General features: G+C 38.0%; 1 protein-coding gene across 4 annotated transcripts in view; it reads left to right on the top strand.

Moving 5' to 3' along the window:
• Nucleotides 1-3,341: 3,341 nt before the first annotated feature.
• Nucleotides 3,342-12,268, top strand: part of SHQ1 (SHQ1, H/ACA ribonucleoprotein assembly factor) — a 70,412-nt gene continuing 61,485 nt past the window's right edge. For 3 of the 4 annotated variants that reach the window (XM_067303498.1, XM_067303496.1, XM_013958599.2), the window contains exons 1-7: nucleotides 3,342-3,394; nucleotides 3,681-3,775; nucleotides 5,110-5,292; nucleotides 6,274-6,338; nucleotides 7,198-7,320; nucleotides 8,643-8,794; nucleotides 11,616-11,728. In XM_067303498.1, coding sequence (XP_067159599.1) covers nucleotides 5,150-5,292; nucleotides 6,274-6,338; nucleotides 7,198-7,320; nucleotides 8,643-8,794; nucleotides 11,616-11,728 — 596 coding nt within the window. In that variant the 5' untranslated portion in view covers nucleotides 3,342-3,394; nucleotides 3,681-3,775; nucleotides 5,110-5,149. Of the gene's footprint in view, nucleotides 3,395-3,680; nucleotides 3,776-5,109; nucleotides 5,293-5,897; nucleotides 5,917-6,273; nucleotides 6,339-7,197; nucleotides 7,321-8,642; nucleotides 8,795-11,615; nucleotides 11,729-12,268 lie in introns of those variants that run through there. The other variant, XM_067303497.1, reaches the window with a different exon arrangement.

Here is a 12,268-nt window from a genome sequence, read left to right as displayed (position 1 = left end):
GTCAATTTCACAGAAATAATTCCTATCTGGGTTTGTAAACTGGTTTACCAGCTTTGAATGTACAGTATGACAGAAATACAAGTATTTACACTGCCCCAAGGAGCTGGAGCTACACAAAGAACGGAGAGAGCAACCTCTGGAATGGGGACAATGGGGAAACCAGGGCCTTGCACATCCTTCATGGTGTTAGTTCTCCAAACAAATGACAACTCCACATGGTTGGTTTCATCCCCAGGGAATACTGTACAGTAAAATGACCACAATCTACTGGACTCCACCGGAGCAGGATGACAAGGCTGATGCCCCACGTGGCTCTCATGAAAACTAGATGTGCTCTCCATAAAGCTATTTGATCTAGTAGTTTTAAAATAAATGGCTCAGTGCTACAATTGTAATGTGAATAACTCCACTGAAGTCACGATGCTACTTGAGGGAAAGGATTACGTTCCAGACACATCACTATACAGGCTGGGAGGCCCGAGTCTTTTGAACTTCCCGTAGATCAGAACGCTACCAAGATAAGGGAGCAGCATATTGTAAATGGTGTATCTTATGCAGAAGGGTGAATTGCCATGCATTCAGCTCTTCTGCTACACAGCTTTACTCTGCAAAGACAGGTTTACTTTCAGGACAAATCTTCCAAGAGATGGTTCTTCCAAATGTAAATGGCAATTGCTTGACAGTGAAGCTGTGCAGCCTGGTCATTTTACATTGCTGTCACATCAAGCCTTGACTAATGGTATCCCAAAATGTATTTTACCTCAGTAGCAATGGAAAGAATGCAATGAACATTCAGTGTTTTAGAATTTCATCTGACTCAGATTCTGAGCAGATGTAAAAATATCAGTTACTTCATACTAAGAGAAAATAGCAATATTAAATGAGAAACTATAGAAAAACCACAATGCATAAAGATACACTCTTTTCCGAAAATGTATATACCACAAGAAAACCCCACCAAACTAATTCTTACTAAAAAAATGAATATCAGTAGCAACCCCCTGAAATACCATATATATCCAGAGGCAAAACAGGCCTATACTACAAGATAAGACTGTAACCGTGACTTTTAACTGTGTCTTAAAAGAGCCAGGCTCCATTCAACAGGGTTGTAACAGAAATACGCCCTCTACAGATAGGGGACAGAAAGGAAAATGTAGCACACACTGTCTAGTGAGTTACAAATTTCAAAAATTCAAGATTCTACTGAGCTAAAAACTCAGACTAGCAAACAGAGTTGCCCATATGCTACTTCTGTGGTAGTCAGGTTGAACAACACCAAGGGCTGTTTTAACATACAACGGACTACAACAATATCCCTAGGAAGCTGTTCAAAAAAAGTAGTTTCAGCACAAAACAAAACATTTGCCACAAGTACGTGCCATACCTTACATGCAATGCCTTACGTGCTTGCCTCTGCACAACTCCATGGTCTGTGGATCTAACAATTCTCTTGCTCAGCAGTAGCAGGTTGGGCTCTCAGAGAGGTTCACAGGGGCCTCTGTGTTACGGTTACTAATATTACAGTTTGTGTCCTTGGGCCACTAAGAAGCTAAACTATAATTTGATCTCTCACTCGCAAATTCTACATACAGCACTTCAAAGCAAGTCTGACATGCTATCAGGTAACACCACAGCATGTAACACTAGGAAATACGTTATATATTTACATCCCTGACTGTTAAGGTTCTATTCTTGCAAAGACTGTTTCAGATTAGATCCTGAGGCTATAAAGACCACCAGTCTGCGTCTAGAAACCTATTTAATACATTATGTTATATTCATTATCTGAAAAAGTAATACAGAACGTCTTTGTGATTCAGGATCCTTACCTCCTCTGGAGAAATAAAATCAGGAGAAGCTTCAATACCTTTGGATAATCATGACTGCAAAAGGAAAGAGCAAAAATAAAGCTATGAAAATATCGTGGTATTACAGTCATAATACTTCTGTAAATGGAATTGTTAAAGACTATAAAATCCTTGAAAATTAAATCTATGGCTTGGAAAGTGAACTCAGATGAAAGTGTGTTTGATTTGGAGGAATGCTTCAGGACACTTGGACAAAAGAAGTTAAAATATTTGTTCTGTATTTGTTCTCAAAGTTAAAGGGGAGAACAGGATGAATTTTAGTCAAGAATGTGCAGTGATATCTTTTATTTCCATCTCAGGAAAATCCCTCAATTATCATTTACATTGCTGATGTACACTGAAATTTTGCAAATTTTAAGTCTGACAATTACATAACTATTTTTAGGGCTTAGTATTTTATCAGAATTATAGCACTGGTAGTTTAGATAATGGAAACTGGTTTTTATTGTATTGAATTTCATAATGTATTTCACATAGATAGAAACATACACTTACCTTATTTCCACTTATTTCCTGGGTAGACTACCAGTTTTGTTCCTCTTTTACTTGTTAAACTAAACACATGCTTGGTATTTGATTACATTTTCATGTACGTGCCAACTATATTTCTAGGATGTACATTTAGGTACCTTAACCATGGGATTACACCAGATTTACTTGTAATTATTAGCCATGTAGAGTCAATTGTGCTTGTGAACTGCAAAGCTTTGTGATTTTTCAAATGGACAGCAAGTTTTACTAATTACTAGCCCAAAATGCGGTAGATGATGGATTGTCACTTTTCAGCGCTCTGTTAAACACACAGCAGCCAAACTGACTTTGTCAGTAAGATGCATCAAAAGACTTAAAACGGTCTTTCTACATTTCTAGATAAAACTTTTTCTTCCTAGAGCTAAAAATTCAGTGTACTTTTTACAGAGGAAAGCAATACAGCTTTCCTCCCTCAGACCATCCTTCCGGGCTGACAAAGCAAAATGGCTGATGTTTCTTCTCCACCAAAATTAGCACATAAACATTTCTTTTATGGGGCAAGTATTACCAGACAAAAAAGGCTAGAAATTCTTAGGCTCTGAAAAAAAATAAAACCTCTGAGGCAGTGCTTTGGGAGGCGTCAGACAAGAACAAGCTCCCTGAGGAATCTTTCCCTTGTCCTTCACAGATTTGAAGTTACCTGGCGAGGATGGTCCCTCCTGGTTCATAATTTAGCTTCCTGCCCGACACGTTTACCACAGGTTATACTAACAAGGCTCCAAAGCTGATTAATGCTCAACTTCTCCGGGAACGCGTCAAACCTTCCCGAAACTTAAGGCCTCGGTCGAGGCCGGACCCGCCCCGGGGGCGGCATCGCTTGTCACGGCACCGCCTCAGGGGCGGGGCGGGGCGGGGCGAAGCGGCCTTCCCGCCCCCCGCCGCCGCCTGGCCGCGCATGCGCGGGGTGCTGCGTGCCGCCATGCGCGCGCGGGGGCGGCTGTTGGCAGCGCGGTGAGTGGCGCAGCGGCCGGCGCGGAGCCCTAACTAAGCAGGTGGGTACGGCCAGAGCCCGTCGGTTGCGTGTCCCTGCCGCTACGTGTGGAAAACCCCCCCCACCAGCCTGGGGGGAAAAAACCTGCCCTTGCGGCCAAATCCTGGTTTAACCGACCGCGAGGAGAGGGGCGGTGATAGCGGAGCCCCTTCGCGCGGCGCGAGGCTGGAGCACGCTGCGGGGTGCGCGGTGGCGGTGCCCGGTGCCCGCTCGCGTGGGGGTGGATAAGCGGCGTGCGGCCTTGTGAATCGCTAAGGAAGTCCCCAGAAACGTGTGCTGCTTCCCAGGTGTTTTCTCGGCAGTTACAACGGGGTGAGCGCCCAGCTGTTTGCTCGCCTGGAGAGGATGAAAATGTTGAATTGGGATAAAGTGGTGCAGTGAGGTAAGGAATTTCACTCCTCTCAGCCCCCCCAAGTGAGGTAGGTTGGCCGTGCTGTGCCGGAACGGGTCATCTGTTGATTTAGCCCTGTTAATGCTCACTGCTGTGTATTTGAAGTTGTAAGAATGTGGATCTCTTTAGTAAAGACAACTTGGAAAAGTCAGCGTAGTAGTAGTACTCTGCCCAATAATAATTCTGTTCTTTTAAATGTTTTATTAAAAAGATTTTTGTCTTATACAGATAGCTGGAAAAAAATTATGAAAACTAAAACTGGTTCTAAATTAAAACTGAAGAAATGCCTCTTGCATTTTGAAGCTCTGGAAGAGTCAGACAAGTTGTGTATGGGAGGCTGGTGCTATATAAATTCCTTCTTTCCTGATACATATGCATACAGGCAAATGCACATATTTATGATTCTGGATGTTGACCTAAACTCTCCTTAAAAACACTCAGTGAAGGAGATCCCAGACACTCCTTAGTCCACTTACAACTACTATATTGTTTAGGTTTTCTTTGATTGAATCATTTGCCTCCCCAAAATTGTCAGGAGGAATGTGAGGTTTCTAAGATGCTTGTTCAAGGCTTCTGAAACCACTACAGCCTCATCAAAACAGAAAGTATGTTCACAGTGGACATCTGGAAGCCCTGAATGTGTAAGCTGCTTCTGTGTAAACTTTTAAGAGAGCTCTTGTGTCATGAGTCCAGTGCAAAGAGACATCTTTGACTTACTGTGCATGTAACGAACCCAGAGGCTTACACATTAAAACAGACATGACGAGTAGTACGCTTACTGTGTATGCTCACATTGGCTCTTTGGGGTGTACTGAATCTGTTGTTTGTGCTCTGGGAAGCGTGTTTATAGATAATAAAGTACGACTTCAACTTTGTGAAAATATTTTTCTCTTTCAGTGTCTTCTAATAGTGGTTTATTGTCACTTCAGTAACAAACTCACAAATCTAACATCTGCTGCCTGGGAAATTGTAATCAACAGGTTTAAAAAAAAAAAAAAAAGCCCACAGGTTTTAAGACTGAATTAATGTGCTTGGTATGCTGACAATAGTAGGTGCTTTCCAGTACTCCAAATGTTTGCATTCATTTATATTATCTCCTTTCATTAAGAAGCAATAATTAAGTTGTAGAGAGATAGTACCTTGCTATTCTTGATGAGAGCATAGGGGGGTTTTTGTTGCTGCTGTCATGAGTGTTTTATTCTTGAGTATGTAGAAGATAATTCTGTGAAAATCTGAAATGTTCTTCTTACAGAATCTTGAAGAATACACTATTTACTGTCATAAAATGGAAACTACAATAACTTTTTCTTTTGCTGTTTTGATAGGGCTGTGCAGTCAGTGGTTGCTTCTCCTGCTCGATTCATCATGATAACTCCAGCTTTTGAGCTGAGCCAGGATCCGGATTTTCTTACAATAATAATCAAAATACCTTATGCCAGAGCTTCAGAGTTTGATGTATATTTTGAAGGGGAAGATTTTAAATTTTATGCTAAACCTTACTTTCTCAGGCAAGTAGTGGAAGGATGTATAAAGCTTTGAACTTCAAAAAATAAATAAAAATCAACAGAGAATGAACTTTACTTTTGGGGCCCTCAGAGCATGCTTCATCTGTAGCTCCCACAGTGATTTGGCTTGTCTTGTGGATCTGGCCTCTTTGTTTCAAGGTTTTAAATCACTTAAAATGAATTCATTTAAATGCTTTTCTAAACTTACTTTACTATAGATTTCCAGATGTAGAACGGCAAGGCAATTCTTTGGATGTATGTAATTTGTATAGAATAAGTGTCTTTTTGCCATTGAGAGCCAGATAGGATATACTTGGTGAAGCATGTGTTTTGGTGTACACCTAATAACATAAGGGGAGAAAAGTGGCTGTAGGCAGTAGGAAGTGAGATTTGTGCTGTCTTTTCTCTAGATTGCAAGTTTCCCATTACCTTATAGAAAAGGAACAAGAGACAACCTAAGCATGGAAGTGTTAAGAGAACCTTTGGCATGTATGAGCTGATGAGCTCCTAACCTTTTTTATTTTCTGTGTTTCCTGAATTCTTGGGCATTCTTCTCCTCATGTTGACTATATACAGTAGTAAACTACAAGCAAGATTTTAGTAGATTAGTAGAATGCAGTGAATTGGGTGAGTTTTTGTATCCTATCGCTGTAGTTTAGCTCAGAATCTATAAACTACAAAGTCTTCTGAGTGTTGCACATAGTACTGAGGACATCATCTCTGTGGTGGCTGTGACCTCATCCGAGCTGGGAAAACAGGAGTCACAAATTACCTCTCTCAGATGCTGATCTCCTGTACTAGTACTTAGGGAGTAAGTTTTCAAAGTAGTATGCAAGGATTTAGGAGTGTAACTTCCGTTAATATCAATAGGAGTCATGTAGTTAAATCCTTTATACTGCTTTTGGAGTGTGCCTTACAATTTTATGGGCCAAGTTGAAGAATTAGTCAGGCATTCAATCAGACATCTTGTTTTTTTGCCTGCAGATTGACTCTTCCTGGAAGGATTGTGGAAGATGGTAGAGAAAAAGCATCTTATAATACAGACAAAGGTATCAGTTAATATTAGTAGTGTATTTGTCCCTGAAAATACAGTACTAGCTCTTCAATAACTTATGCTTAATTGCACAGAACTTTTAATTTATATACAGTATTTTATACTTTACTAAAGCTTCTTCTATTTTATGTGATATAAAACTCTTGTTCAGGATGTGTTATACTTATTTCAGCTAATTAAGGGCAAGAGACATGTCCATAACTGTCCTAATGAAGAAGTTTATATACAAGTCCCCCTCAAGCCCTGTAGGGGTTAAATATGTCATTTTACCAAGATCATTAGTCTAGTAAATCTGCAAAGAAGTTGAGTAGTGCTGAGCAGAAATTAAGTAATCCTGAGGCAATCTCTTGATTAAGTCTTAAGAGTGAAGACTTGAACCTTTTTCCACACCATAAGGTGGAAGGCATTTCTGGAATAAATATATTCAGAAAGAAAATAAATACTGCAATAAAACCTATAGTTTTCTGCTTCCAAAGCCTTTATTACGTACTTGACTTACAACACGAATCAACATGTTGAATGTAGCTTCCTATGATCTTATTTTGATTACCTGGTCGGGGGAAGGATTCAAATCAAAATAAAGCTTGTCTTCTGTTGGTTTATTTTATACAATGTAAGTCAAGAGACCACAACTGGTTAAATATCCTTTTTCATGCTGTATTGCTAGTCTTTGATTTTTGTGAAATTGGTAAAGGAAGTATAAAAATGTGCTCAGAGATTGATGCATAATAAAATAGACTCTGCGTGTATCCCAATTTCTGTGAGCCTTTTTCATGAGAAGAAAAATGTTCTTTTTAATTTATCATGGATATTTCAGTGTAAGATGGATAACTATCTACTGACTTTTCTTTAAGGAACTTTTACAATTCAGTTACCCAAGGAGATTCCTGGCCAGTATTTTGAGGGACTGGATATGCTGACATCTCTTTTGGCACCAAAGAAGTTAAGAGCAGCAAAACCTTTAGTGGAAGAGATAGGTACGACAAAAAATCTTATTTATTTTAGTGATACATATGTGTAGTAAAATAGCTATACAAGTAGATTTACATAGTGATATATGTAGGAAGACAAACTATTTCTATTACTGTCTAGTCCAAGGTACAAGGAAAGTGAATGAATCTGGAAGTATGGATAAGTATCAAAGAGAACTTGTAGGTGATGTACTTCTCATATTTATAGCTTAGTTACATGTACACTTTTCCAAAATGTATGTTTAACACATGCTAAACCTCTGTAGATCTGTAGCCCCTCTAGTGGCTGTATAATAAACACACATTTGAGTCTTCTACTTCCTACAAGTCAGTACAACTAGTCTTTCAGCTCAAATAGTAGAAGCTTAAAAAAAACCCCCAAAAACTCCACAGGTTCCAGTGGATGACCTGCTTAATGGCGCCATGTCAAACCTTCTTGTCTGTGAATATGTGATTAGTTATGTGAATATCTGCTTTAAATTATTGATAATGTTACTTTGATCTTGTCAGAGTTATCTTAAAATAAATTTCTGTTCATGCTGAAATCAGTGGAACCACTATTTCAGCCTTTGAGTAACTGAGTATAAGTTTTCCTGGTTTCCATTTTGAAAAGTTGGAGAATTTGGAGCAGGACCTATGGGTTACTGATGTAAGCACCTGCCTGTATGAAACGCTTTAATCAGTGAATTTTATTTTTATTTTTTTAATTTTGGAAACTACTTTATGATTGTAAGAATCAGTCTAATCCAGTGATCTAGTGTAAACTGTGATACAGCCATATACTATCCTTCCATGTTACAACAGAAGTGGAAAACATGGAGCTTGTGTGAAAGAAAGTAATACTTTTGCACATTACTAATGATAAGAGTTATATTTTTGAGAAAAATGTCATTTGGAGATGGAGTCAGCAGAGATGCAGTAAAATCTGACAGATTGTGAACATCCATAGTTGGGAATATATATGTTGCATCAAAAAAGAAAAATGTTTTTCCTAGTCTTTGTCATGTTATATATGAATCAGGTTTGTTATACCTCATTTTCATTCAAACTAGTCAGTTTAATAGATTGAGAAATTCTCACTAATGTCAACTGGATAAGATAAAGGGGGATTTGGAGATGTGATGTTCACGTGCATTTGATGCCTCTTTTTTTCTGTTCTTCTGTTTTCTGGAAATTATAGTTGACACTGTCATATAAGATTTATTAAGAGATGTAGTAAATAAAAAGCTTACTGTATTATCAGTGTTTGTCTTGTTATTAAATCATATGTGTTTTGGGTGGTGTAAGCTTGTAATAATTTTCTTTCTCTGACCATGCGATATATACAGCTGCCTCTGCTCAGTTGTCTGAGGAGGAGGAAGAAGAATTTGACTGGGAAATTGAGCAGACCCCTTACAAAGAAACTGCAGAAAGCACTCTACAACAACAGTACTGCTATGGATTTGGGAATTTGCGCTCAGCGGTGTTCCAGCGACTGCAGGTGGGTGACTCTCCTGCCTCTTAAAAGTTGCAGATAACTTTAAGGTTTACAGCCTTTCTGGTTGGATAGGCTTCCTGGTTTGTTCCATAGTCAAGAGAGGGTCATTTAATCACAGCTCTTCCTTGTTATCCTATTACATGACTGAGTATATTCTGCTCGTCATGTAATAGCAAAGACAAACCCATGTTTCTTCAGAAATAGGGATGGTCAAGAGTGAGTTAACTGTGGTAGCTGAGGCAATAGCCTGCTCTGTTTCTGCAGTAGGATCCAGTGGTAGAGGAAAGGGCTGAAGGGTCCCTGGCTTAAAAAAAAAAACAAAAAACAAAAAAAAACAAAAAACAAAAAAAAAAAAGGGGACACAACACCTGAAACTGGGCTGCTACTGCCAGCACAGTTCAGCTAGCCTTTAAAGGCACTGTGTGGAAAAAGGCCTGTATGAAGTAGGTTATGTGCCAGGTGAATAGTTCTGGCAAGTTGCAAACAGTCTTTAGACTGTAACACTAACACTCCTGCTTTTATTTGGTATTGTCTTCTATTCTGACTTCAAACGTATTCAGTGCCAACATAAAGTATATTTCAGATGCAATGAATTTTAAAACATATTTAAAAATGAAAGAGATGATTCCAAACAAAACAAAACCAAAAAATTTTACCTAATACAAAATAAAGCTGGCTAATCTATAGGCTTTGTTATGGTTGTTGCATTAAAATATTTTCCATTGTGAAATTTGTAGTCATTTTTTCTTTGTACTTTTAGTTTTAGCCTTTGTTTCTTCAGAAGGCAGTAACTTTTGTAGTGTTCGGTCTTCTTGTTCCACCTTGTGTGTTTGAGGATCTCTAAGTGTGCTTGACTCTTTCTCACTTGCTAAAGCTGATTCAGATCTTCAGATGTAAAATAAGGTCATTAGCAGCTAAAATTCTACTTTCACCGGTTAATAGATGTTCGGGAGACTAAGATATTTGAAAATGGGCTCTGCTTTACCATCCTTAAAGACCTTCAGCAATGAAGTCCTGTTTTTGTCTCCTCCTCTCTCCAGGAGTAGCACTTCATAACTGTAGCTGGCAGATTCTGTAGGAAAACGGTCATGGAATGTAAATAAATGTCCCTGGAGTCTGAACCTAACTTCGTGTTCTCTATTGCCCCTAAAATTAGGACTATAATCTGTCATGGATTTAAGTATGTATTTTGTTCAAAATATTCTTCGACTGTACTGTTCTTTTAAAACTTTCTGCTTATCAGAGCCTGAACCTTTCAGAGAATTTTGCTTGAACTCTTTGAGCAGTGTAATTCTGTGATAAACTTGCCCTGTTTCAAAAAGAAGTTGATCTGCTGGCTGGGAATGCTGGCTGGGAATGCAGGCTTATTTTCTTGGTCAGTCTGTGTTATCTGGGATATGGGACACCTGTCTTGAAGTGACTTGAGATAAATACTTCAGGAGTTTTAGAAGAGAGAATGGGTAATTGTTATTAGAGACTGAGAGTAAAATGAGCATAGATTGTTTGCTGATAGTTCTGATTTTTTTTTCCCCATTAATACAAATGTTTTGCTTGATTTAAAAAAAAAAACAAACAAACTGAATTTATATTCACAGTTTAGAAAATGATTTTGAAAAATACTGAATGACAAATTGCCTATGCATACATAGTGCAGTTTGTTAAACAGTAGCAGTCTGGTTTATTCATTATTATCTGCTGATGTGTTTATAGTATGTCTTTGCCATAATTGATTTATTAGAGATTAAAGCTCTTCATAGGGTTGGACTCTTATAAAATATTGCATGGAGAGGACAATGCTGAATTATTCATTGTGTTGAATAAAAGAAATTGAAATATGATATCTAAATGAAGTTTACTGACTGAGATTGGGATTCTTCAAGGTCTCTGTGCACTTGATTTATGATGAATTTACTAGGGCTATGCTGATGCACTGAAATTTCCTTTTGTAGATTAATTTGTAGGATAGGAGCTTTAAACTGCAGTCATTTCACTTTTGTACAGTCAGTTTCTCTAATTCATGAATAGATTGGAGTAAATCTACAACCTGTAGCATGCTCAGCTGCATAATAATATTGGTAGAATACAGAACTTTTATTAAGATACTAGATGGTAATTTATTGTTTTCTTAATGTTCTGCTTAAGTTCTCACACCAGGCAGTAGAAGTAGTAGCAATTTAAAACATATTTATCATGTAACTCTAACTTATTGCGGGAATTGTAGTATCTTAAGGTTTTGGAACAGAAGGATCACTATTTATGGAGAAAGTATTTACATTCTCTGAATATATTTATTGGTTTATTACCATGAAACTTCTGAAGAAGTACATTTTCCATTAGCATTAATGTACTTCTAGCTAATAATGTCTAAAAGGGTCCTGAAATTGTCCATTAATTAATGTGTGGCCACTTGAAAATGCAGGAATAGTCTCAAGAGTTACACAACCACTATCTTAAAATTCATAATAATTGAAACTCCATGGAATTTGGATATCCTATTTGCACAGGGAATCTGAATTGAAAGTGTATGCAGATGTTTTAAGACTGTGCCTAATTTTCAATAATGCATATCAAAAGAGATGCAAAATTCTAGTTAGAACTCATCTGTTTTAAACAGTGCTGACCATTATCATTATTATTTTTTGCACTTGTGTTTAAAAGTGAAGGCATAGTATGACATGTAGTATATTACCTTTTAATTAGGGAGGTTGAAAAGTGCATTAGCACTTCACTCTGATGCCGGTAGACATCCCTCATAAACTTTTACTAAAGAATTCTTGTACATTGTATCTTTGGCTTGGTCATCTAATTTTTGTTACATTTTCAGGATGAACTCAGTGATGTTATTGACATTAAGGATCCAGACCGAGTGCCTGTAGATGAACGTAGGAGGAAACGCCTGGCAGCTGAGGCTGCCAAGTTTGATCCTGATCATTACCTGTAAGTACTGATTTATTTCGCCTGATCAAGTGAAAGTACCTCAGTTGAAATAAATTCACTTTTTCGTTTGATAGGTGGTGGTTTTAAGGTCGCTTTTGGAAATACTGGCTTTACTTTTTGTCTGTCTGGCTCTTCGTCGTCTTGCAGTAGGCATTAGAGGTTATTCAGAAGAGTGACAGTAACACAAGACATTGTGTATCTGTTTTGCAGTTGACTAAACACAGAAGTCAGTCTTTACTCAAGTGTGGCTGCTGTGAACTGTTGCAGAATGTTGTTTCATAGTTGACCTCTTCAGCATCAGGGTAGCCAAACTCTGCCAGCATTTTGAGTTGCAGATGTCATAGCTTTGTTTTCTCCTTGTGATCCATCCTGGTCTATAAGGAAGTAGATGTTCCCTTTTAAGTAGATCCTGCTATTTTTCCTTAGAGATTTGAAATCATGTAACTTTTGTTTAAACCATTTCAGGCTTTGTCTGTATCAAATAAAACCTGTTTTTCAACAGAATGAGAAAAATTCTCAAACAAAACTTTGTGTTTCTTT

Source organism: Apteryx mantelli, chromosome 12 (genome assembly GCF_036417845.1).
Source record: "Apteryx mantelli isolate bAptMan1 chromosome 12, bAptMan1.hap1, whole genome shotgun sequence".
Taxonomy (NCBI): domain Eukaryota; kingdom Metazoa; phylum Chordata; class Aves; order Apterygiformes; family Apterygidae; genus Apteryx; species Apteryx mantelli.
This window is presented reverse-complemented; position numbering and strand designations above follow the sequence as displayed.